The sequence below is a fragment of the Acinonyx jubatus genome, chromosome E2 (assembly GCF_027475565.1).
Source record: "Acinonyx jubatus isolate Ajub_Pintada_27869175 chromosome E2, VMU_Ajub_asm_v1.0, whole genome shotgun sequence".
NCBI classification, from domain to species: domain Eukaryota; kingdom Metazoa; phylum Chordata; class Mammalia; order Carnivora; family Felidae; genus Acinonyx; species Acinonyx jubatus.
In genome coordinates, this window is record NC_069396.1 from 39,863,771 (window position 1) to 39,890,139 (window position 26,369).

General features: G+C 53.2%; 1 protein-coding gene across 1 annotated transcript in view; it reads right to left on the bottom strand.

Annotated features, from left to right (window-relative positions):
- Nucleotides 1-10,699: 10,699 nt before the first annotated feature.
- The window catches only part of TSHZ3 (teashirt zinc finger homeobox 3), a 70,126-nt gene continuing 54,456 nt past the window's right edge, over nt 10,700-26,369 (bottom strand). The window contains exon 3 of the mRNA XM_027044541.2: nt 10,700-15,523. Coding sequence (XP_026900342.2) covers nt 12,309-15,523 — 3,215 coding nt within the window. The 3' untranslated portion in view covers nt 10,700-12,308. The remainder of the gene's footprint in view (nt 15,524-26,369) is intronic.

Consider the following 26,369-nt stretch of genomic DNA (forward strand, 5'->3'; position numbering starts at 1 on the left):
CGTTCTCATGGCTTCGGTGCCCACCTTGATTCTATTATCACCCATGTGGATCCTGACACTAACTTTCTGCCAGGGCATTTTTGTGGAGGAAGGACACATCTGCTCGCACAGAGAAATGGCGGGGGTGGGTGGGAGGGTGGGGGCGACAGGATGGAAGATGTCTGAAACTCCGAGAGGCATCCCTCCCCTCTTGGCATTCACGACCCCGCCGCCCACTGCCCACCGCTACCCCCAGCGGCAAGTGCGAGGAGCCAGAAAGGCGGAAAGGCCAGCTGCTCTCTGAGCAGCTCTGTCCCGGGCCCGGGGTGGCCAGTCCTGCCGGGGATGCCCCTGGGCAGAGGGTGGGACTTCCTGTGGGAGGGACTTCCTGTGTGGAGCCATTTCCTGCAAGATGTCATCCTGTGCAGGGGGTTGGGGGGGGGGGGGGACCAGGAGCTGGTGAGGCCCTGCAGCCACTCACCGGGTCCCCATGTCTCCTGGTTCTTGCGGGTTCCCCCGCCCCCCCCCCGCCACCCCTGCGCATTGTACTTCCCTCCCCTCGCAGCCAATCGCGCCGTTTCTAGCCAGCAATGAGGCAATTAATGAGCTGTACAGAAGCCCTAAGTTATCTCTGCAACTAGATGGGTAATAAACACACAAATAAGTAAATAATTAAATAACTAAATAAAATAAAACGGATGAGTGAGGCATCCAGGGCTCCGGTCTCCCCGGGATCCATAGCACAGGGCAGTGGGAACAGCAGAGAGGGAGAGGGAGGCCTGGGCTCTGGAGGCAGCTCGGTGGCTGGCCTGGAGTGTTATCTTGGCCCAGTCACTCCCCGTCATGGGGGAGCCCTCCCCCTGGGCCCTACAGCCCCCTGATTAATGCCTGCGGGAGTGCGGGGGGCCCAACGCGAACGTGGGTGGCTGGAGGCAGCCGCAGCCACTCCTGGGGTGCTGTCCACCCCCCATCCCGTCCCTTTGGGTCTACCTGCCAAAGGCTTCCCACTGCAAGGCCCTGGGTCTCTAAGCTCGTGGGCAGGGGGTAGTGCTCGGCCAGGGACAGAGGGGAGCTGAGGACCCCCATCGGCCTGACCCCCAGAGGGGACCACCCGCGGACTGCCCAGCACAGTCCCACAGAGGTTTCCAGTGGACTCCAGTCCGGTTCGTAGGCAGCCTGCTCCTTAATCCAGCTGGAACTGGCTTCCTCGCCTTTCCCGCCTCACCGCTCCCTGTCCTCGCGTCTGTCTACCTGTGCTTCCTGGGATCACCTGTCAAAGCGATCAAAGCGATGGCCGGCCCTCAGCTCCTCATCCAGCCGGCCAGACAGAGAGGCGGGGGAGCCGACGCCCCACCTGAGCCAGGCAGCCACCTGTTGTCAGGCGGGGGTGCGGCATTGGGGGATCCGTTTGAAATCTCCCAGTTTTCAGGACCCGGCAATGCATTAAAGGTTGCGGGGTTGGGGGTGAAAGTGTGGCCCGCCCACACCAAACAACGCCGGCCATACTCCATCCGTGGGCTATGTTTTACAACCTGTGCCGGGTAAACACTCAGCGTTCAGTTCAGGTGCCAGAGATTCTGGCTTTCTAGAATTTCCTTTCCAGTCGGTTCTGGTCCACAGCCACATCAGGGTCTAGGAAGTGCAACAAACAGGGCCAGTAGCCTTTGGGCAGAGGAGTCCGCTGTCTCCGTAGGGTGCTGGGCCTCCAGCCGTACCTTAGGAGGAGAGTGGCCAGGAGGCCCCCAAGGTTGGGGGTGTCCGGGCGCACTTCTGGCCCAGGGAAGAGGAGACACCATCACCTGTCCCTGCCACCGGAAGGACCTGCCCTCGGGGGCCAGTGGAAGTCCCACAGCCTGGTTTCTCACCAGGCTTTTCCCTACTGCCTCCTAGAAGACTGAGAGCCTTTCTTCGGGAGAGGCACCTCCTGAGGAGTCTGGGAAGCCCACGGGGGTTCGTCACCCCATTGGCAAAGTGGAGACTACAGGTGACTCAAGATGCAAAGACGGACATCTGCCAACCTATAGACGAGCCATCTGTATCATTAACCTGAACCCGAAGTATCCAGGGGGGCTTGGGACAGAGAATGTCTGCCGCCTCAGACCCGGAAGCAAGTCGAGGTGCATCTGTGACCCCCCGCGGATCAGAATCACAGCTCTCGTCCGGGAACGACCCGACCCTGGCCGCCCAGGGTGCTGGCTCTCTCACCACTGCGACAGAAAGCTCCTTCCCCTCAGGGTCGCTGAGCAGGACCTATGAGCAGCTCACCACACCTTGAGGGGAAAACTGTTCAAGCATGAAGCTGAGACAGAGAGACAGAGATACAAAGAGACAGAGAGGAAGAGAAAGAGACAGAGAGGCAGAGAGAGAGCGAGAAACAGATACAGAGACAGAGACAGAGAGGGAGAGGAAAAGCACATAGGGAGAGAGGCAGAGAGAGAGAGAGAGAAACAGAGAGAGTGAAAGAGAGAGAGACAGGGAGAGACAGTAAGAGACATAGAGAGAGAGAAAGAGGAAGAGAGGGAGGAGAGAGAGGGAGGGACAGACTCCTGGGACATCGCGTAAGCACCTACGTCCAGCAGTCACTGAACCCACTATGCCCAGACTTCACGTACGTGTGCCAAACTTCCACTCCTCGCTTGAAATCCTGAGCGACTTTTTGCTGACAGCATCGTGACGAGCGCTCTTGACCTCCAAACCTGGAAGGGAACGGGCGCCCTGGGAGCTACAAGTTCAGGGAGGAATCAGGAGGGAGCCTCGTGTGCTAACAGGGACCCACACCAAGGCCTGTGCGTGGACTTCAGGGAGCCAATGAATGCATGTGCCCACAAGCACCTCACAACCCCTGAGCGGTCAAGGAACTGTGGAAGAAATCCTAGAAAGACCCCCAGGTGAGAAACACCAGAATCGTTTCAACACCATCTGTGGCCCCAGCAACGTTTCATTTCAGATGATCCGGATGGCGCTTCTCAGCATGTGACAGGCCAGTGCCATTGGCCTTGCCATCTCAAGGCGCAGCCAGAAGGCAGCGGGGCGACCGGCCTTCTGGTGGTTTCTCGCAAAGAGGGGCTGTGGCCTCCCATGCCCTCCTCTACGTGCAATCTCGTCTTATCTCACCCTCAAGGTCCAGCCCAGGCCTGCCTCACCAAAGATAGGCTCCCGGCCAGGGCCCCTCAAGCTTCAGGGACTGAGCCTTGTGGTTCCACTTTGTTGCCCATTCTCTTTCTTACCCAGACGTTTGACATTGATTTGTCACTATTGTTTTGTCTCCTTTCTCCAGCATGGCTCCAAACTCATTCAAGTCCAGCACGGGTCTTGGGCGTGCACAGATCTTATTCCTGGTACTGGGCCAGGGTGGGAGGGCTGCCGTCTGGTCTGATGGTCCAGCCCCTCGTGACATGAAGCCTCGGCCCCACTGGGAACTGTGCAGGGTCGGAGGAGACCTTACCGGTGCCCCCACCTCACGTCTCAGGCACGCAGAAGCTTCTCGGGCCTCTCAAGACAAAACCGTGGGTCCCCATGTTCAGAGAAGCCAACCCCTACTACCAAATGGCCCGTGGGGTCAAAGTCCCCTATAGACTAGGTAGTTAGGACTCTCTGGAGGTCTGGACACCCTCCCCCTTCTGCTCCCAGAACCATCAGCGAGCCCTTGCCCAGGGCCCCATGTCCTTTCCCGGCTCCACTCGGTCCTCACCCTGCCTTTCCATGGTAGAGAGAGAGAGCCTGGCTTTCCAGGGGAATCTCTCTGATCGAGAGGAACGGGTCCAGCTCTTTTACAGCCTTGAGAGACCCCCCACCCCCATGTGTGGACCAGACTCATGCAGAGGTGGAGCTGGAGGGCATCCAGACAGCGGAGGGAGCAGTCTAGACCCCCGCGGACGTTCCCTGTTGTGGTCATTTTTTTCCAGGTTATATGAGGCTGCCTCGTTGATTACGTGAATATTGACAGTATTTGAGAAGACTGTAATAAGAAGCTGGACCTCGAGGGTCAGATACGGTTGGAGGTCGCAGTTGAAGGCAGGTTCAGTCTGTTCAATGGCCTTGTTGAGTGTAGAGAAGGTAGAGGGAGGGGCGCCCGGGTGGCTCAGTCGGTCAAGCGTCTGACTTGTGATTTCAGCTCAGGTCGAGATCTCACAGTTCATGAGTCCGAGCCCGGAGTGGGCTCTGCACCAACAGCGAGGAGTCTGCTTGGGATCCTCTCTGTCTTTCTCTCTCTGCCCCTCCCCTGCTGTGCGCACGTGCTCTCTCTCTCTCTCTCTCTCGCTCTCTCTCTCTCTCTCGAAACAAATAATTTTTTAAAAGAGAGAGAGAAGGTGGAGAAGGGGGCTCCTTTCATATGCTCTCTCCCGTCGTCCCCCACCCCTCAGGCCCGGGGTGTTGAGCAGCCTGTGATAAAGCTGCAGCCCCCTGCGTCCTGAGACCCAGTCCTTGACTGGAACAGTCCCTGAAACACGACAGCCAAACCCCAAACTCCTTCCAGGACCGTGGCCCCTTTGGACATAAGGGACTGAGTGGGGAGTAAGCAGGCGACCGGGTTTATGCTCAGCCTGTCGTTCTAATGTTTCTGCAAACAGAAGCCTGGCTGACCTTCCCGACAGGAACAGGGGACTCTGGCGGGCCACAGCTCCTCCCTGGGCCCCATCTACACAGAAGCCCCACAGGACTCCCGGCCTGCTCCCCTCCCCGGATGGCTGGGGTGACAACAATGTGGGAGAAGGCCTTGGCTTTTTTTGGGCGTCCAAACATGAAGATGCCGTGTTCTCTCAGCTGGGGGCCCTGAGTCACATCTGTCACTCAAGAGGTCGCACGATCCCCCGTGTGCCGCTCACCCACAGGGAAGGGGGGTGTTCCCGGGACCTCGGCTCGATAGGTGCGGTGCCCCGGGCCCGGACCGCGGTTTGCACCGGGCCAAGAGCGAGGACCGCGCCTGCGGTCCGCAGCACGGCCACGCCGAGCGGGCCACACCGCCCGGCAGGTCCACATGCTGTGGGAAAGCCTCCCCTCGCTCTCCCTGGCCAGATTGACTTCTTTTCTGAGAGCTGTCGCTGCAACCCTTCAAACCCATTTGACTGGGTTGGAGCACATCACACTGTCACCAACTCAGTTTTCATTAGGCGGCTGCTTCTCTGTTAGCCTAGCCAAGCAGAAGAACTCAAACACATGCACAAATTAAATCGACATCCAAACTCCACCAATATACAAAGCAATTTAAATGATATTCATTAGAGCGATGACAAGGCCTGATGAGGCTTTCAGGAGCCGGGTCCTTCAGCTTTTGCCGACTCGGTTTCATGGTCACTGAGGCGGAACCGCGGCGACTGTACCTCCATTTTTTTTTTTTTTAAGCTAAGAAAATGACTCCTTCCTGACACACCTACCTCATTCTCCTCTCTCTCCTTTCCTCCCTGCTCTGTCACGGCCCAAGTTTCGCCAGCCCTGGTTTCCGGACGCAGGTAGAGCCATGAACCGAAGAGTCACATAAAGGAAAAAGCAGCCAGTCTGACTTCTTTTTTCCATAAATGCTCCAATTAAAACAGATTTCAGTTTCTCGTAATTTCATTTCACTTGGCCTGGGAGATCTCTAACTCACAATTATGACGGTCGTAAATGTGTCCCTGGAATCCTGCTGTGGGAAAAAAAAAAAATAATAATAATGGAAGTGAGACGTTGAAACGCAATAATTTTTCAAATGTACCCCCCCAAATTTAAAAGTCGTTTCCAAAGTCCTATTTATATATTTAAAATTTTAAAGACAGAGAGGGATGGACCCCCTCCTGCTGCCGCCTAGGGCTGCACAGAGAAGTTGGAAGCCTTGGGAGGTGGGGGCTCTGAGGGCCTGTGTGGGGTCACGAGACTCCCGATCTTCACGTGTGGGGGCTAAGAGCCACGACAGCCTCACAGCCACGTCCAAATCTCCAAGCCCCAGAGAAGGATCCAAGTCCACTTGGGCACAGAGACTAGCACAGGGACTGCTGGATTCCTCGCCAGCTAAGGGCAAGAGCAAGGTCATGGCCGCATCCATCAGATCTCTGGGCTTTGGAGTTTGCAGCCCAGATAATATCCACAGCAGGGGGAATGATCAACAACTTCATACACTGATGCCCGCACTTCTGTTTATAATTTTATGCTCAAGGTTAATTATGTGTGTCCTTGGCTTTGATCGGATATTAGCGCACAAGAATGTTGCCCGGGTCCATGTTGGCGAAGCAAGGATTCTTAGAAATGCCCAAGGACTGGAAGCACACTTTCACGCTTAAGCCATGAGCTCTTACGGAGGAAAAACAGCACTGCCCAAACCAACTTTCTGTGATGATGAGAATGTTCCATATCTGCGCTGCCCAAAAGTGTAACCACGAAGCCTTATGTGGCTACTGAGTGCTTGAAATGTGGCCAGTATGACTGAAGAACTCAACGTTTGGTTTTATTCCATCTAAGTTTGAGTAGTCAGTCACACGTGGCTGGTGGCCACTCTATTCAACAGCACGGGTGAGACAGTAAATAACAGTGTATCCTAATTCCTGAGTAGCTAATTGTGGATGTTAATCTCTGGAAAGAGGTCACCTTGCTCATCATCATTATCATCAGGAATGATTTATTAAGAATATATTAGCACCTGACATGATACAAAGGTGGTGGAGAAGCCGTTCCTTTGATATTCTATCATTGGAGGTTAATTTGGAAAACACCGGACTCTTTGGACCAGGGGTAGGGCACGGACCCCCGAATGCTGAGCCTTCAGAAGCCGCTCGCTTTGCTTTAAGTCACTCCCGATGTCCAAAGCCATGGCCTGGTGCGTGAGTCACCGTCAGTTTGTCTGGGATCGTCCAGACATCATGGACCATCGGGCCACTGACCAACAATCTGCCAAATCCATTGTCTCGGCCGGGCAGGGAACGTGGTCCCAAATCAAAGGTGCTTCGGGATGTCCTTGGAACTGTCCGAGCCCACCCCTTACAGGGTTTGCTTGCCTTTTAAATCCTCCTGGGGGTGGCCTCCTGTCAAATCCTTGGGGAGAGAACAATGGTGCCTGTAAGTCCAGCAGCATCTCCCTCGGGCTTGGAGAAACCCAGCGGAGTGCGAGGAAAATCAGCACCTCCCTGGAAACAAAACCCCGTGTTTGACCGCTGCCCCGCGCTGACACTGGGAGTCCAGCCCTCGGCTGCGACGAGGCTGCCGCACCGCACAGGAAGGTGGGGTTTGTCAGAAAGGAGCTTTTCTTCCCAGAAGCTTTATGCTAAGAGACAGAGCCGAAGCCTTCCCCAAAGGAGTGAGACTGTTTCTGAAGCTAACTATAGCCTATTTTGCAAAGGCCAGCGCACCCCAGAAATGCACGGGCACGCGAGCATGAGTACCTTTTCCAGGTCTCCCGAGGTCAGCTGCAGGCTGAAAGGCATCGACGGGCGCGGGGTCCCACGGGAAATGCATTTTCGGGTTTCCTTTTGCCAAAGATTACACGTGCTTACTAATAAATCCCTAGGGAGAAAAAAGGTTAGTGTTTCTATTACCAAAAGAATAACTATCCGGCAGAGTAAAAATGGTAATTTCTCCATTAGCTAAAAGGATAATAGCTATTATTTTAAAGTTAAAGTATTTATTATTAAAGAGTGGCGCCAGGTTCGCGTGTTTTCATTTTTATGATTGCTGCCTGTAATACGAAGTGTATTGTTTTTGTGCTAAATAGTCAACAGAAGAAAATGCCATCGCAATTTTCCAAGTTCAAAAAAACTTCACAGATGAACTTGAAAAAATGAAATCATTTAATTTTTTCTTTTTTTTTTTTTTTTTTCTCTATTAGATGACTTGGAAATCTCTGGAGACCACAGCTTTAACACCGGATTTGGGAAATGCAGCCTTGCTTCCCATCAGCGCCTGTCCTTCTCCACGGTCAGGCTCCCGGCTTCAGGGTTCTGTCTGCTTCTCAAGGAGCTCAGCTCTCCCCGGCACTGGTAATAGGGAATAGGGCCTTTTTTTTCTTTCTCAGGGTTTATTTGGTCACCAGGCCTGTGGCACAGCAGGTGGTCAGGGGTTGGGGGCAGGGCAGTCCACCTAGCCTAGCCGGAGCCTCTGAACTTGAGAAAAGAAATCCTTCCGAGGTGGTGGGGACCACAGCCCTGAATTCTGCTGGGGAGGCTCACGCTTCGACCTGAGCACAGAACACCCTGAGGAGAAGCACCTCTTTGCTGGCTATCAATATATATATATATATATATATATTTTTTTTTTTTTTTTTTTTTTTTTTTTTTTTTCCTTTTGCAGAATGAAAATAGAACGGAGATGCCAGGGAGATCTAGGTCCTTATCATACCCAACTCTCTCTAACTCTGTACGATTTGGGTTAATTATAGAATTCTTGCTGCCTAAAACTTAAAGATACATCACTGATATTTTTGCTAAATGTTGACTGCAGCGAATCGCTAAGATGTGGCATATTGATTTCTTGTTGTGAAGTGAGCTGTTCAAGCTCCATTTAAGATTTTCATCTTGCATGTAGCCCTGAGCACATCATAGCACCATAAATTAGTTAAATTGCACATTTATCACAAATGTTATTTTAAGATACTGTGTAAATGCGATGGCTGGAAGATATACAGTAGGGCCGCAACAAGCCCGGGCTTGGGCGGGGTGAGGTCGGGGTCACCTACATACCTGTGATTAAAACCGCCCTCACTGGCACCGTCCCTCCTCCTCCCACGGCCCATTTAGAGACCTGACCGGGAGGCCCCAGCCGTGCCCGCGCTGGCACCCTCTATCCGCGCCAGCCGGAGACCCAGCGCACAGTCACCTCAGATTCGGAACGCCACTTTACATCTGGCCGTTGTGTCCCCGGAAAACCAGAGGCATCCTGGGCTGGGAATGGAAGGCTTCCCCGGGCGGCGGCCAAGAGGGGGTTGTGACCTCCGGAGCAAATTGGCCTTGCCTTTCCCAGGCCATCGGAGACTAACACTGGCCCTAGCCAGCTCCCACCCCCACCCCATCCCAGGATGCGTGGCTCGGGGCGGGGGGGGGATTGGCGGGGGGGGGGGGGACAGTCACTTTGCCAATCGCAATCCTGAGTAGAGCCCTGAACTCCCCAGTTAACTGCGTTTCCTCCGATGGTCACACTAATTTCTGGGCCCTGCTCCTATGAGCGCCCCTTTCCTGGCTCTGAGCCCCAGGTGCCAAATGGGTGATATCACCTGGTACCCACCTTGGCTCTAAACCCTCACTCCCACGCCCAAAGTGAAAAGTCCTGAAGATAATCCCACGGTGGGGTGGAGAGAAGATGGGCAGAATGTCAGGTTCTTCTCCCAAACTGTTAAGGTAGGGGGCGGGGGGGGGGGGAGGGGGCACCCTCACTTGCACAAACCCCATCTCCCTTCAAGCCACATGGACCCTGGTGGTGATGGAAGTGTTGTCAGTGTAATCTGTTAGACGCAGGACTTTGGATTCTAATAAACCGATGCTATATTTAACCTGTGAAAAATTCAAGAGTGGAAATCTGGGCTCCAGGATGTGAAGATGTGGAAGGCACGGGAGGGAGGGGGCTGTCCCCTGAGCCAGGTTCTGGGGGGGGGGCGGGGGGCCCCCAGAGACGGGCATTGTGCCCCACACGCCTCCCAGGTAAAGGCCCACGGGGCGCACAACTACTCCAGGAGGGATGAGGGCAGGCCAAGGAGGAGGTGGGGAGGGAGCCGGGCCCGCCACCCAGAAGGGAAAGCCCTCTGTGCCCCGCCCGCAGGCACAGCCCAATTGTGTGGCGAACACAGCCAGAAAGACACTCCCTATTTACCAAAAACTCGTCTGCAACTCCAGTGAGGTTCTCTCTAAAAACCCGGAGAGACATGGGGTGCCGAGAGAAAGTAGATCAGACAGAAATTTTGGACTCCTCTTGACAAAAGGGGTGGGGATGAACAGGAAAAAGACGGAGGCGTGTTGCCGAACATCTCTGAAAGGGTTTCATTTAAATTTTTAATAAAAGAGTATTTCTTTTAAGTTGAGGTGTTTTATGCATTACATGGATGTAACACATCTCTCATTTGTATAATTCTAGGTTAGGAGCTCCGATTCTGCATAACTACAAGAGTAGTTTGAATGTAGTAATAAAGGTATTTTACAATTTTACATGATGTTCCCAGCGTTTTGTTGGCATGATTTGCCAGGGCTAATAAAAACTGGTGATTATCATATAAATGCTCTCCCCACTCCTCCCGTGTACGGGTTCGGTCGCCCCCCCCCCGCCGCCACCCTGCACACCTCCTTATCTGTGGCTGCGACTCGAAAATCCTGAATCAACAGGAAGGAACCGCCCGGCACTGAGTCTTGCAAAGACCTTCCTTCCCCCACCTGCCTCCTGCAGGGCTCGGGGCCCTGACTCCTCACTGTCCAGAGGGGAGACCAAACCCCCGGCCCCCATGCGGACCACCAGGTGTTGACCTGGAGCCCCTCCACCGCTCTGTTGGCGGATCGCTTTCGCAGAGAGAAGCTAACCTCATGTGAAATGTCTTCCTTTCTTTAACATTTTATTCTCGGGGAGAATTCTGTCCACGCAGCCTCTGAGAGAGGGCTCCCTGCTCTCCAAACGCCAAAGTTCACTAAAACTCCCGTGATTTACGGGCAGCTTCCGACTGCCAGCACCTGGCAGACACAGCAACCAACTCAGTCATAAACAGATCGCATACAATTTAATTTTAATGTGCTCGTTAGTCGTAGCACATTTCAGACATAATTGTGAACGCAACACAAAATTATAGCAAAAAGACAATTTTAATGCTGCCGTAGAAAAAAGGGTTATAGGAAGAGTCACATAATGGTGGTTCATTGTCAACAACAAAACAGGGCACAGAGTGTGTTACAGTGTCTGTGCTGTTTACATGCCAATATTTTATACATAGGTTCTCATATGGTGTCAGCTGTCAGTTACTTCTGCAAATTAACTGCCAAAAATGGAGAACAGAATCACTTGGAGAGCCGGTAACCACGGGTTACCTTTCATAAGCCTAAAGATAAAGCTGCAGTGTGGGATCTTGGGAGAATAATTAGGAAGAACAAAACAGAAAGTTACCAATCGAAATAAAAAGGCATCCTACAACATGAAATAGCAACCAAGAGGGCTGGTAAGTAAGTGAAAGAGGTTGTATCACGGAATGCCTCATGACTTTTAAGCAAAGTATTACAGTACAAACATTTTAAAGGCTTTATCAATGCTTAGGAAATACAGTACAAGTTCTTCTTCTTCTTTTTTTTTTTTCTCCTTTTCAAATAGACTTAACCCTTTGAGCACTGAGTTTATTTTGAGCGTTCTTTGATTTCTAATAAATACCTTTAAAAATCATGTGCAAAATATTTATGATGCCTGCCATGGACGTATTTCCTGGCCTCGTTTATTCAGACTGCTCAAAACAAATGATAACATGATGCTAATAAATATGTATAATTTAAACATGAACCTCTATCAATATAGATGTACTGTATAGGAAAACAAACAATCATACTTTGCTTTCAGATAATGTTTCTGTATACTTTATAAATGCTATCTGTGGTATCTTCTGTATAATTTACAATGTTTGCATGTAAAAAAAAAAAAAACCATAGACCTTAAAAAAAAAAAAAAAAAAAAAAGGAAAAGAAATATACACTATACATAGGCACGGCTTATGCCCAGAGCATAGCAGGTACATAAAACACTGTTGCTATAAATGCAGGAAAAAAAGGTCATTTTTAACCACAATCACATTTTTTCATAAGAGAGTCTGAAATCTATACAATATATACATCTATGTTTCAATGTGAAAATAATATTCTTTTAAATTTCAAGGCGTGTTATACCCCTGCAGACCTGCATAAATGGAGGTTTATATTATTCATTATAACTAAGCTGGTAAGGAGTTTAAAAAACAGAGCTTCATACATTATTATTATTTTCTTTTCTTTTTTTAACCAAATTAATGCAAAAGTGCTTCAAAGTACTCAGAGGGCTAAAGATGAAAGGGTGAGGAATGCCAGCACACTCGAGCCGCATGGAAAAAGTGTGCCCGATTTCGTTATAAATGCTTAATTAAACTGTCTGTTAATGCATGCAGCTTGAAGCATCGGGGGGATGCTCACAACTCAATCCCATTTACACAAAGTTCCAAACACTTGCCACTGCGTTTTAACCTTCATATTTTACCAGTAACAACAGCTGATTATGCACCTCTATTAAACACTGTACAGTTATACAAAACAGTCCTGCCCAGAGTGATTTCTTTGCACTTAAAATAAGAGCATGTGCCAAGAACAAGACAGAGGGGCCTTAAGGTGCCTGCAACAGTTTCCCTCAAAGCAAATTACAGTCATTTTAATCAAAAGCAAACGCTACTGCTTCTCTAACTCAGAGACGTACAGAAGGTGGTCTTCTGGGGATTTCCCGTGTGTTTTGCTAAGGTGAAGTTTAACCGCATGCTTGCTCGCAAAGGTCCGATTGCAAAGTTTGCACTGGTAGGAGGTCCCCAGGTCCTCCTCCGGGGAGGACGTCGCCAGTTTTTCTGAGGGCGACTTGGTTTGTGCTATTTGATTGTTAATCTGTTCGGTGGACAGTTTGGACAAGTCCCGGAGCCGGAAGCCCAGGTGTGACTCCAGGTGACTGATGTACGTGGAGGGAGTCCTGATTTGTGACGCGCAGTCATTACAAAAGAACACGGGGTGGCCGGTGTCCAAGTTTTTGAGGAACTTTGTTCCACCTGTCCTTCGAAGCTGGTATTTCACGTTGGCCAGCCAGTGGCTGATGGTGGTCATGGAGAGCCCGGTGAACCTCGAGATGTGCATGCGTTCCTGGGGGCTCAGGTCGGACATGATGTACTTCCCCTCGGAGGTCTGCCGGAGGCTGGCGGCAAACTGGGCCTGGAGGATGAGCAGGTGCTGGGGGTTCCAGTTTGACTGGCGGCCCTTCCTCTTCTGCGCGGGCGTCGCCTCCTCGGCCTCCTCCAGAGTGGCCCCGTCAATGTCAGACTTCTCGGAGATGCTGGAAGGAGTGGAGGACTTTGACGTGTGGCTCTCTGTCAAGTTCTTCAGCATATCGGATATATCTGACAAGGCATTCTCGCGGAGCGGCGAGTTTGACATGAATGATACGACGGCAGATGTCTTTGCCGTTGTCACCGTGGATGAGGAGGTTGCCGGGGATGTGGACGTGGGTGACAAAAGCACTGAACCCAAAGAGCAGCCCTTGTCACTCTTCCCTTTTGTCAAGTCTATGGGCTGGTCGTTGTTGACGTGGTAGAAATAGCGGTCGAGGTGGTCCGCCTTCTTGGACTGCAGGGGCGGCGGCGTGGCCACGGCCGCCTTCTCGGCCAGGCTGTTGCTCATCTTGAAAAGCATGCTCATGGGGTCAAGGGCAGGCAGGGAGGGCTTGGCAGCCTTGCCCAGGTGGATGTTCATGACCGACTGGAGGGCACTCAGCGGGTTCACGAAAGGCTGTTCGGGCGGGTGGTCGGTGATGATGGCCGTGCTGCTGCTCAGGCCGCTGCTCATGGGTTTCACCAGCTCCTTGCCGTTCTCTACCGGCTCTGCCGGGGGGCTCCCCTCCTTGCAGCCGTCCCGCTGGGGGCTGGGGCTGCCCTCCTGGCTTTTGAAGCCCCCGTCGCTGCTGGACGCCTCCATCTTGATGGGCTCGCTGATTTCGCTGCTGCACGGGGACGGGGTGGCCCGCTTGGGCGGAGACAGCTTGCCCTCCGGCTCCTTCGTCTTCTCCTCCGCTTTGGCAACCTTCTCGGTGACTTTCTTCACCAGCTCCTCCATGGCGTGAAAGTTCGTCTTGGGCATGGGCGAGGTCTGGCTGCTGGGGGGAGAGACCAGGGTCTGGGTTTTCGTGGGAGACACGATCTCGCTGTTGCCGAACATGGGTTTCAGGGGCGCGCTCTTCCCCGATGAGCCCAGGGACAGCTTCATCATGTTGGGGAGCTGGTAGGCGGCGTGGATGCTGGGGTAGCCCCCCCAGCTGGGGGTGCCGTTCTGCGCCTTGTTGATCGCCGACGTCACGGTGTTCTCCAGGGATTTCAGGATATCCAGGCCCCCCTTGGGGCTCTCCTCTAGGTCGTTTTCAGTCAAATAGTGGTACTTGGAAGAGATGTCATATTTCTCCTCTTCTTCGCAGGGCTTCTCCTTTTCCTTGGGCTTCTCGTCGGGGACCGCCTTGTCCTTGTCGACCTCCTTCTTGACCTCCACGTTCAGCTTCGGGGAGACGCTGGCGGGGGTGTTGGCGGGGGACGTGAAGGTGGTGGCGGCCAGGGGCACGGACTGCACCTTCTCGTCCAGCAGGGTCGTGATGGTGGGCGTGACGGGCGTCTCCATGATGGGCTTGCCCTTCTTCATGGCCGAGTTCGTGACCTTGATGAAGTGGCCGGTGACCATCATGTGGGCGGTGAGCTCCTGCAGGGTATCGTGGGAGCTGCCGCACTCCATGCACTTCAGGATCTGGGACTTCCGGGCTTCAAAGTGCCACGCGTAGCTGGCCCCGTTCTGGTGGCCGTACCGGTTATTTGGCGTGATGTAGGGGTTGGAGTTCTTCTGAAGCACGTCGTTGGTGTCGGGCATCACAGCCTTGGGGGTCCCGCCCGTGGAATCCGGGGAGCTGGGGAGCTCCAGCTCCAGCGAAGCTTTCTTCCGGGCGGCAGGGACGATTTTGGCTGCGACGGGAGTCACGGGCTCCTTCAGAGGCACTTTTTGGTAGTGTTTCGTTTTGATCATGTGGACGCTCAGGTCCTGCAGAGACTCGAACGAGTGGCCGCAGTACATGCACTTCAGCACCTTCTGGGCGTCCTCCTTGCCTTCCATCTCCAGCAAGGAGCGCTTGCGGGGCTTGGACCAGCGCTTGGGGTTGTTGTTGTCGGTCTCGTGGTTGTCGTCGCGGTAGTGCCCCGTCTCGTTCATGTGCACGGTCAGCTCCACCAGCGTGTCGTAGGCGGCGCTGCAGTCCTTGCAGCGGAACTTGCTGGCGCCCGTGAAGATGGAGCCGTAGAGCTTGCTGCTCTGCCGGTACAGCTGCACGGTGCTGAAGAGGCTGGGCTCGGGCAGCACGCGGCTCTGCGACACCTGCTGCAGGGTCTTGGCCATGGCGCTCTGGTGCCAGTCGAAGCTCCCGCTGCCGCAGCTGCTGCTGCTGCTGCTGCTGCTGCTGCTGCTGCCGCCGCCGTTGTTCTTCTCGGACGACGGCGGGTGCAGGCTGAGGTGCAGGTTGGACCAGTAGGAGTTGGACAGGAAGTTGTTGTACACGGCCTTCATCTGCTCCAGGCTGTCCGACACGGTCGTGTCTTCCAGGGGGACCGCCACCTCCTTGGTCTCCTCTTCGTTCTTGATGGAGCCGCTTTCAAAGTCAGCCATGCGGTCACTGGTCTCACTGATGTGGGACTCGCTGTCCATCTCGTGGCTGGAAAACTCAGCCGCCGGGGAGTTCTGGTAACTGGGGCAGCTCTTGCCGAGCTCCTTCTCCGGGCACATGTACTTGGCCGAGGGCTCCCCATCTGCCGTGCTCTCCTCGGGGTCTATATCCTCTTCTACCAGGGCGGCAGCCTTTAACTCATCGGAAACGTAGGCTGCCGTGGTGGTAACAGGTGGGAAAGAAAGGAGAGAGACGGGGAGAAAGAGAGAAGGAAGGAGAGAAGGAAAGAAAGAAAGAAAGAAAGAAAGAAAGAAAGAAAGAAAGAAAGAAAGAAAGAAAAAAAAATAAAGCATTAGTTAAGTGTTGACCTTACCTAGAAAATGTTCTCGACTCTCGGGAAAAATGCAGCAAGGTAGGCCGGGCACATGTATTTGTAAAATTAAATAGTTAAAACGTGGTGTTTCTTTGGAGCAAAAAAAAAAAAAAAAAAAAAAAAATCTGCTCTTCAAACATAATTTGCCACCTTATTCTTCTCAAGGGGCAACAGCTTGAAATTAAAACTAAATTTGAAATTAATGAAGCACATTCTGGAGGTGGCATTCATTTCTAAAGTAATAAATTACTTGTATCAACCTCAGAGACAGCAGTTTCTGTCTGTCAATTAATATGTCTTATGCTTCTCCTACCCCTAATGCATTTCTTAACAGACAGATTCACAATTTAAATTAAGCAAGCATTTTTTACTCATTACATTTTTGAGGCTCAATCTTTAATAAATATAAAGTACGAAAACATCAATAAAATTTTTACGAAGTAAAAAGAAAGTACATCAATTGCAATAAATTAAAAGCAAGGTTTTGTGGATTATTATTTTTTTTTTCTTTCTTCCTTCTGGAAAACTAGGTCTCATAAAAGCTTAGAGTAAGTTTTCCTACCAAGGGATAGGCACTGGTTTGTTCCCAATGGGAGGGAAGACCTTGACCCAGCCCTGGCCCCGTCCACCGTGTGAACATTCAGCCGTTTTCTCAGCCACCTGCACACACACTATCCATGCAGAATTATGTCAGAACAAGTTCAGGAAAATTGGTATGCGGTGCTCATTCCTTCTGTATAAATATATACAAGACCTTCCAGTGGACCTTACAAATGTCAAAGTGTTTGCTCTTTAGACTACTTTGTCAATATTTACTCAGCATAAGCTTCATGGGCATTCAACAGGGATCTTGTCTTTCTGGAAGCAATGTAACTGGGGATATAAATCCAGTGTGCACTTCCCGAGCAGGTGGAGGCCAGGGCTGAGCAGCTGTGGGTTCTAGAACAGACACATCCAGAGACGAAAAGCCAGGAGAGGAGTTGCATTAATGGAACAAAGTGATTTATACATACATATATATATATATATATATATATATATATATATATATATAATTTATATAATATTGGTATTTATATATATAAATATATATATTTATAACTTAGATATAATATATTTATAATTATATTTATTTTTAATATAGTAAATATATATATATATATAGTGTGTGTGTGTGTGTGTGTGTGTGTCAGAAGACTGCTGGGCGAGTGTGTGAGGTGGCCGGAATGCCACGGCATGGGGTGTCCAGCTTGACCCAAACACTACAAAACTGAAGACAAACTCTCATAGAAGAAAAGGAAGCTTCGTTTGTGGAATTTACTTCCAGAATTTTAAAGATGTGCCTCCTCTCGATGTATCGATTTGACACCTGGCGGGGGGGGGGGGGGGGGGGGGGGAGAAAAACCAAAAACACCAAAAAACCAAAAAACATGACTCTCACATTTAAGATTCCCCTGAAGACAGATATTTCCCCCCTTTGCTCTTTCATCCTGGTCATTCCATTCCGAAGTCTCCCTTTGAGCGCCAAGAATTCTGAGCAGAGACAAGAGTGACATCCCAACCCTGAGGTCATTGGAACCGAGATGGGAATAGCGTTCCCAGTACACACATTCGCACGGGCAGGGGTATGTGAGGCAGCCAGGCATGGAGAGAGACCAGGGGTCACAGTTTGCCCGGAACGGCCCTGATGTTAGCACTGAAAGTCTTGCACCCCGAGGAGCCTCTCGGACCTGGGCAAACCAGGTCAGCCGGTCGCTCTCGCCAGGGCACACACGGCAGGGGCAGGCCAGAGCATCCGGGCAGGTCCGCACTCCTCTCGGAGAGGAGCCGGAGCAGAGAGTGGTGGGGCTTTAACTGGGCATGGCCCCCGGTCTGCAGAGATGCCCCGGGTGCCCAGATGCATAATGTTTCCATCAAAGGGTCTTCATTTTGGACACGAGGGAAGAGAGGAGGAAACCACACGGCCCATGTCCCCACGCCGGACATGTGAGGAAAAGCCCGGCTTTGTGGAAACAGAGATGGACCCCAGAGCCCCTTCTCTCCTGAAGGCGGTTCTTTGAGCCGCAGTTGGCAACGTGAATCCACACTCTGGGCCCTTTGCTGTCATGATGGCTCCCGTGGAATTAAGTCTGCGAGAGGCAACAACCCAGAAGTGGCCCTAACCTGAGGCAGCTATGGGAGGACACTGGGCAGCCTGGAGAAGTGGGGGCGGGGGCCGATGGCAGACACGGGAGCCCCCTGAGGCACAGAGACTCCCAGCTAAGAGAAAACCCAGTGGCTCTGCCAGTCCGCTGCCTGAGCACGGGAGCCCCCGTGGAAGCCTCCACGCACGGGCCGCCCGGAGCACCCCCACAGGCCCCGCACCTATCTGACCAGCTCCCGCCCCCAGAGGGGCTCCCACCGCACCTCGATATGCTTCGTGAATCATTCCGCCATATCAGAACGCCAGCAGTCTGGTGACTGAGGAAAGTAAGGCCAACCTCCCTGGTGGGAACAGAATCCTGCTCTGAAGAAACTGAAAAAGCCTGGGTGCCGAGGGGCACTGGGTCCTGGGGAGACCCTGGCCTTGTGGTGGTTTCTGAGGCTCCTGATAAGCGCACTCGCACACCACCGTGACCGGGACCTCACCACCTGCCAAGACCGCCATTTTCTCATCAGACCCTTAGGCTGAGCCTAGGACTTCTTCCTCCCCCACCCCCCGACGGCTCTTCCCTCCACGTTAAATTAAATTGTCACGAAACTTGGAGACGTTGTGAGGGCAGGGAGTGTTATAGGAGAAGGAAAGGTGCATTCACTGGGCAAATCTATACCAAGGACCCACACCCGCCAGGCAAGGCGGGTGCACGCAGAACAGTATGGCACTTTCTTCCGTGAGGCCTCGATTTCCCCATCCGTATGAGGCAGGGCACTGGATCAGTGGGGTCGTCCCGTGTCTACTTCCCCATTTCACAATGTGTCGGAGCAAAAGGTAAACTGAGGTGGAAACACGCTCACTCCTCCAAGCACAGGCTCCTCATGAGCACCCAGCCAAGGCATCTTTAGTCCTTTCTTCTCGGGGCCGGGGAGCAAAATCACCCTGGCTGGAGAGAAGGAAGTCCTCCCGGACACGGGGACAGTTAATGTCCAGGTCAGGCAAGGAGGGGAGTGGACACTGGGTGTCTCCAGTCACTGTCACAGGGGATAGTGGGAAGTCAACTGGGGCGGGGGTGCTGGGTGAGCAGCTGGTCCCCATCCCCACCATGATGCTGGCCTTCAGGGGCCTCTCCTCCCTGGGAGCCAAGGGCAGACACCATCCCCCACCCGGACCTGACAGTTAATCACACAGAGCCTCACGAAGCTTGGCTCCTGTGAACCCTTGTTTGAATTCCTTGCTGCTTTTTAACCCTCCGTATGCTCTCGTCTGAATTCTCCAAGGCAAGGACCCCGTTTTACATTGTCACGGTTTTATTTATTACGTATGTATTTATTTATTTAGTGGGAGAGGGAGAGAAAGAGACGGAGAGAGAGTGCGCTCGAATACAAGAGCGAGTGGGGCAGGGGCAAAGGGAGAGACAGGGAGAGTGAGAGAGAAAGAGAGTGAGTGAGAGAGAGAGAGAGAGAGAGAGAGAGAGAGAGAGAGAATCTTAAGCAGGCTCCAGGCTCAGCACGAAGCCTGACGCGGGGCTCGATCCCGTGACCCCGGGATCATGACCTGAGCTGAAATCAAGAGTCAGACACGCAATCTACTGCGCCACCTAAGAGCCCCCACATTGTCACGGTTTTGCACATAGTAGGTGAGCAATAGCTACTCCCTGTCTCCTTTGGGAAGGGAGTAGTTGGAGGTCACGTCCAGCAGGAAGAAGCTCGTTACCAGCCTTAGTAACAGGCTCTGTCCGTCCTTCGTCCCCTCCAACACCAGCCTGGGCAGCCACCAGCACCCCCCGTCTCCTCAGTGAGCCCCTGCTCCCGCCCCTCCCATCTATCCTCCGTGAAGAAGCAACCCCGTCCCCACATGCTTACTGATCAGCAAGCTAGTCAGGTCAACCCCCCCCCACCCCAACGCTGCTACACCCTCGGTGACTTCCCATCTGGCTTGGAAGAAAGCTCAAATTCCTCAAAGCAACCCTGAAGTCCTCCCCTGGTCTTGGTGTCACTTCCTCTCCAGCCCATCAGCTTCTAGCATGCGCTGACGTCTCTCCCGCTTCACTTTCCACTGCTGACCGCTCTCCTGGAAACCCCAAGGCAGATGCAAACAAGGAGAAGGTGAGCCGGTGCCCCCCCTCCCCAGGCCAAAGGTGGGGCTTCTCCGGCCCCAAGTTTTGTCCCCTTAGCACCCTCTCCCCTCTTGTGACAAGACACAGCACTCGATCACTTGCTTACAGCGGACGTTCCAGGATGCTCTGAGGGACCGTCAGCTTCGCGTGGCCAGCGCCCACCCATCCCCCCCCCCGCCCCGTCCCCCAGTATCTGCTGCAACCCTATTGTCTCAACATATATCCGTGGGATGGATGGATGGATGGATGGATGGATGAATGAATGAATGAACGAACGAGTGAACGAACACCATAGATGACTTCTTCAAGCCTCTTGCTAGTTGCCCAAAAACATCCACGTGGATCCAGACTCTGGCCAGTCCCAGAGCAAAGCAGATGTCCTGGGGTCTGATCCAAAGTCCCTCCTGGATCAGTTCTCTCTGAGCGGGGCTACTTCATGGGGAAGGGCCTCTGGGATGGACAGGATGACGGCCCCCACCCCTGAGGAAGAGAGGAGGGGACACGGCAGATGGTGTCTCCTCGCCCCGGAGGCACCCAGGCGGCTCCCACACGTTGAGTACCCCTCCCCAAGAACGCGCTACGACCGTCGTTCTTCTGTCTCGGACAGATGACACTGAAGCCTTTGCTGCGGGCTCCATACAGGAGGCAGCTGAACCCCCGAGTGGGGGTGGGGGGCTCTCATCCAAACCAAATCAACAGCTGCAACGACGCAAAGACACAGGCGGGAGTGGAGGCCAGCAAGCGAGTGAGGGGCGGGCCGGGGCACTGCGTTTCATTTTTCCCCCAAACGGCTCAGTGGAAAAAGTTTCTCTCCACGAGGGGAGCCCTTCCAGATCTGCTGCAACTGCCTCCCCACGTCCACCCCCCACTCTCTCTCCCCTCCACGGAAAAGAAAGCGCTTCAAGCAGCGGCACGACAATCCATTGCTCCAGAGCTCAAGGCCAAGGGCATGTTTTCGGACAGGTGAATGAACTGAAGAACCTCATTCATGCAGAACGAAGGGGGCTCTTGGGTAGAGACACATGTTCGTGTGAGACAAAAGCTCTCAAAATTACAAGAGTTCCCTGCAAACTTCCCCAGCCTGATGCCCCTGGAATGTCAAGGATAAAAAAAAAAAAAAAAAAAAAAAAAAAAATGGCCGTACCTAACACGTGTATGTTTATGAACCATTTTCCTATTCACTGCATTTGACCCTCTCTAGCCTGGAAGGCTGATTCAATGATTTCCTTTCTGAGCTGGAGGAAGCTGGAGCTCTGACAAGTTAGATGGGACTCTCCCAAGGCTGTGACTTCACAGGAGTCAGCGCAGGGGTAAAGGCGATTTGACTCCGTTCTGGGGGGAATCACACAGGAGTGTGGAGCGGGCTGCTACGTCATGGCCTTCCCTGACTTGTGGGGTTCCATGCCTGCCCTTCCAGGGGGTCCGAGCGCTCCCGCCTCCTGAGACTCGGCCACCGGGACGATGCACCCGTCCTGTCCGAGGAGTGCAAAGCCAGCCCTCAGGAGGCAGCCGCTCCCTCATGAGCATTTATTATCGTCGTTAACTAAACTCAACCACTAGGTAAAAAGAAATTAATACGTTTGATATAAACATAAAACAGTAAGCTGGGGCATAATGGAATCCATTTCCAGGCAAGTGGGAATTACCTTCATCACATTGTTGTGAATCTCTCCCAGAAGGGAGGGGAGAAGGCTTTGAAGTGTCCCTGTTGGAGGCGTGGGGGGAGCTCTCCAGCCCCAGGGGCTGTGGGCACAGCAGGGGAGCAGGGGGTGCCGGCAGTGGGGGGTGGAAAGAAGGGAGAAAGGCCTGGCTGTGCCCTGCTCCCAGAGGCAACATCAGAGTAAACCCTCCTTTGGATTTTCGCATTTCCTGGACTGCAGTGAAAGTTCAGAAGTCAAGTGCTCTGTTTTAGTAAGTGCTCCGTTTTCCAATTCCCAAGACTCCCTGGGAAGGGGTTTTGCCCACTACAGCCTTCCCAGATTCCCTTTCCCATTTCCCCAGGTAAGGGCAGCCCAGAGGAATATCCCAGGACTGGGATGGAGAGAGGGGAACTGGCAGGCAAGAGGACAGACCCCTGTTCAAGTCCCAAGTCCTGTGCTGGGCGAGGGAGCGGGGGAGGAGCAGAGAGGGGAAAACAACAGGAGAAAAATGGGAGAAGGAGAGGAGGATGCACAAGGATCAGGGTTTGGGGGAGACAGACAGGGAGAGACAGAGACACAGACAGATATAGGGAGAGACAAAGAGAGAGAGAGAGACAGAAAACCGGAGACAGAGAAAGGAAGAAAAAACAGAGGCCACAGAGGGAGTGAGAGGTGGGTGGTGATGGACTTCGGAGGAGAGACAGGCAGGTGAGATGACTCCAGGGGCCAGGACGGAGGGCGGTGAGTACAGAGAGGGCCTGAGCTGGGAGTCCTGGCTGAGGGGACAGGGCCCCGGGGGGCTGCCCCGGGTCAGTGCCCAAGGCTGGAGACTCAGGCCTCCCTGAGCACTCAGATTCCCGAAGCAGGTTTTTGGTTTTGGTTTTGTTTGTAGAGAACAATTTAACCAGTCTAGAGAGCGACCAAGAAATTAACTGCTCAGGTGACCCTGGTGAGCAGAACAGGGGAGGGCTGATGTAGGCTGTTCTGGGCAGAGGATACCTGCTGTCCTGCTGGGTCTGGAAACCCCAGGAGGATTAGGCACTGGAGCCTGCAGTTAACCTCAGTGTTCCCGCAGGATCACCAACGGGGCGTCTTGGCCACCTCTGAAACCCCCCTCTCGCCACACCTGGGCCCATGACAAAGCAGATTCCTGGCAATGACAGGGGATAGCTGCGAGCGAACCCCCTCCACCCCCCCCCCCACGGCCCCAAGGGAAGAACCGTCAGTGAGGGCGCTGGCCTGAACTTGGGAGAGGCCTGCCAATTTCGTCGGTGTTTCTGCGCTGCGATTTTTCATGTTACAATGAGTGATGTCACAGACGACGAGACCCAGCTCTGCCACGCGCTGTTCCTGTGACCATGACACTGGCTTCAGGTCTCTGAGCTCCAAGTTCTTCCCAGGCGTGGGAGGAGGGGGGAAGAAGTTCCCGCCACGCCTACCTCCCAGGTGTTTGTGAAAAAGCAAGGACTTCATACGGAGCGAGGGCATAAGGGCTTTTCCCAGGGAAAAGGACTCCGCAAATAGAGGTAGGGCTCCAGGGACCTGCACAAACCCAGGGACCCGCACTGAGGGCTGGGGGGCTCAGGTCCAGGCTCCGGGCTGACTCCCGCTCCCAGGTCCCCATATCTGCATGCTGCCTTCCAGAAAAGGGGGTTGTGGGGAACCTGCAAAGCCTGCTGGGCAAGAGTCCCCACGCGGCACCGGCTGTGCTCCCCCGCTCTCTGGCCACCTTGTGGGCTGTGGAGAAGGCAGAAAGCCAAAGAGGAAGGAGAAGAAGCAGGGGGAGAAATGACGGGCAAGGGAAGTAGGGGAAGGAGGCGGAGGAAGGAAGAGCGGCGCCCCCGCACCCCCCCCCCACCCCCCGCAGGCATGGGCCATTCTTAAGACATCTGGGAAGGAAGCAGGCAGGGTCTTCACCAAGCCTGGCTCATCCCACATTTCCATGCCTGTCCCAGGCTCTCTAACCCGTGGGGGTGATGGTTAGAGCCAGGTACCTTTCATTCAGCGCCCACAGGGACGGCCACCTCGGGCGCCGAGGCCCCTCTGGCCAGTGTGCCTGCAGCCACCTTCTCTAGGCCGAGCCCAGCCCCACATCAGGTCAGTTTCTGCCTTGAGTCGCTTTCTTCTTTATGGGGGAGAGAGCTCAACATCCCTGAGAACCCACCTCAATCTTCCTTTGTTCTAAACACACCTAGAAAATCCAGGCAGACTGACCCATTTCACGCAAGCATTTCTGCTCTTCAAAGGAATCACATTAAGTGCCCATACACTGGGCCCTCGGGGTTATTTTTACACAGGTCTCTCTTCTGTGAGCACTGCTGCATCTGTGGCATCTGCCCTGTCTGGTGCAACTCGATTTGGGACCCAGAGTTACGCCCAGATGTCCTGAGACCCTGCAAAATGGGCTGCCAGGAGCCCCGGAGGGTGACAGGCGGGGGGACAGGCAGGGTGCTCGGGTCTGGCTGCCCATGACAGAGCACTGTCACCCTGTAGGCAGCTCCCAGCACCCTGATACGCAAGGGCCCCGAGAAGGGAAATCTCGGAATGGAGCGCGTCCTCCTGGACGCTGGCTGGGAGGGGGTTCGGAGGAACAGCACTGATGTGGGATTTGCTTGCTGTGCCCAGAGGAGAGGAGATGGCAGAAGGAAGCGAGTGACGGAGTCGGGGGGAGCTTGGCCAAATGCGCTGGGGAATACCAAGGTGATTAGATTGAGCTGTAGGCCTGTTAAGACACTCACTAGACAACAGAGGGAGAAACTTGATTCCAGGGAAGGAGTGTGCATGGCTTGGTACCCAGGACGACACAATCCGGCACAGAGTTGTCTCCATCCATCCACCTGGGCACCTAGTGTCACCCAAGCCATCTGGAGCGATGGAGGTCACGGGCTCTCGAGATAAAGACAGATGGCATTCTTGGATGGCCCCAAGGAGACGAGGGGCCTCCCAGGCATCCCTACTGGGCACTGGGGCTTCCCAGGAACCAGGATAATCCCCCAAAGGGCCAAAGCTGGGCCAGAGGAACTAGGAGGGCATGGCTTGGCTCTGGGGGAAGGAAATGGTGGCTGAAGCCACGGTGGTCAGGACTTCTCCAGAAGGCCGGCCACATTGGGATGACAACCTCTCCTAGATTGATTGCTCTGCCCACTAGCAAGGTCAGGAATATTAATTTTGTACAAGTTAATTTGATGTAATGTGCAAGACGAACGCTTGTTCGGTTGCGTATCACTGTGCTAATAAAGTTGCTATGCTTTCATGCCAAGGAAAGCATGGCATTAGCTGATTGGTGCCTAAAGTCAGCGTGAATCAGGCCATGTCACCCTCCAGCAGTTGTTCAGGCCACAACAGGCTGCTGCTGATTCCTTAGGAGGCCAAAAGCAGCAAGGTCCAGGGGACACCTCCCAGCTGCTGGAAACCCCAGCCTGTTCTGAAGACTCAGCTCCCAGACCAAGGCCTGTTCCTCTAGATGTGGCAGAGAAACTTCCAGAAGCCAAACATGGAGCTCCCACCCCAGGGTCAGAAACGCACTTCTGAGGGCTCCTCTCTTTGGATTCTTGTTGCAACCAAAAAGCCTCATTCGGCCATCTCGGCAGCCCTTGTGGACAACCTCCCTCCCCTCCCTGAGACCTTCCCTTGCGGGAGAGATTGCTCAGACAAGGAGGAGGCCGGGAGCTTAGGAGGCTCCCCATGGTCAGCAAGGGAAGCGGGCTCCCTCGGCTCTAAGATCACACTCACCCCATTGCTTCTGAGGACACGCTCTGCTACAGTCTGAGCACCTATCCCACCACAAAGAAAAATCAATGTATCCAAGGCACGGTCCCACTGAAAGCAATTGCTCCCGACAAATCCTCAGACAATAGAAAGTAAATGAATACTCAGTTTGGGGACTCTCTGAGTTTCCTCTGTCCTCGGCTTCAAGCACACTTCATCCAAAGAAAAATCCTCTCACCTTGGTGGAATTTCAGATAGCAGCAAATAGGGCGTGGGTGATTTATCAGGGGCAAGGGATGTGCTCAGACTTCTCACGCTGCACACATGAGCAAGGGTCAAGTTTGCTAATGGCTAAGAAGAATCATGCCTTACACACCTTCACCTCTGGAGCATGGGATCTTCTGGAAGCTGGACAGAGTGATCTTCACGGGATAGTTTGTGGTTCCCAATGAGGCAGCTACTAAACCAAGGAGAACTCTTGCCTGTCTGCACACTCAATCATTTCAAAACCTGGGAGAACCATAGTTGAGAATAGGGCAATGGGTTAAGGAAATTTTGGGGTAGTCCTTACGACGGGCCTCTTCAAAGTGGGTTATACACGTACAACTCAAATTCTTGTTGGGCCTCATTGGCCCTCATGGCACCAAAAGAATGATTTTAGTGGGCAGTTAAAATGGATGGCTTCCATGAAAGGAGAATGAAGACTTACATGGAAGAGGAGGCAACTGACGCACCCAACTGATCTACCCACCCACCCATCCACTCACCCATCTAATCATACATACATCCACCCACCCACCCACCGATCCGCCCATCCACCGACCCATCCATCCATCCATCCATCCACCCATCCATCCATCCACCCACCCATCCATCCACCCACCCATCCATCCACCCATCCACCCATCCAACCACTCACCTATCCATCCATCTATCCATCTATCATCCATCCATCCATCCATCCATCCACCCATCCATCCAATTCATCCATCCAAAAATTCATCCCTTCATCCAAAATGTATGTGATATAAATCCATACTCTAGATGTGTTATTTAGGTTAGGAATAAGAAGTTGCTAAAATAAAT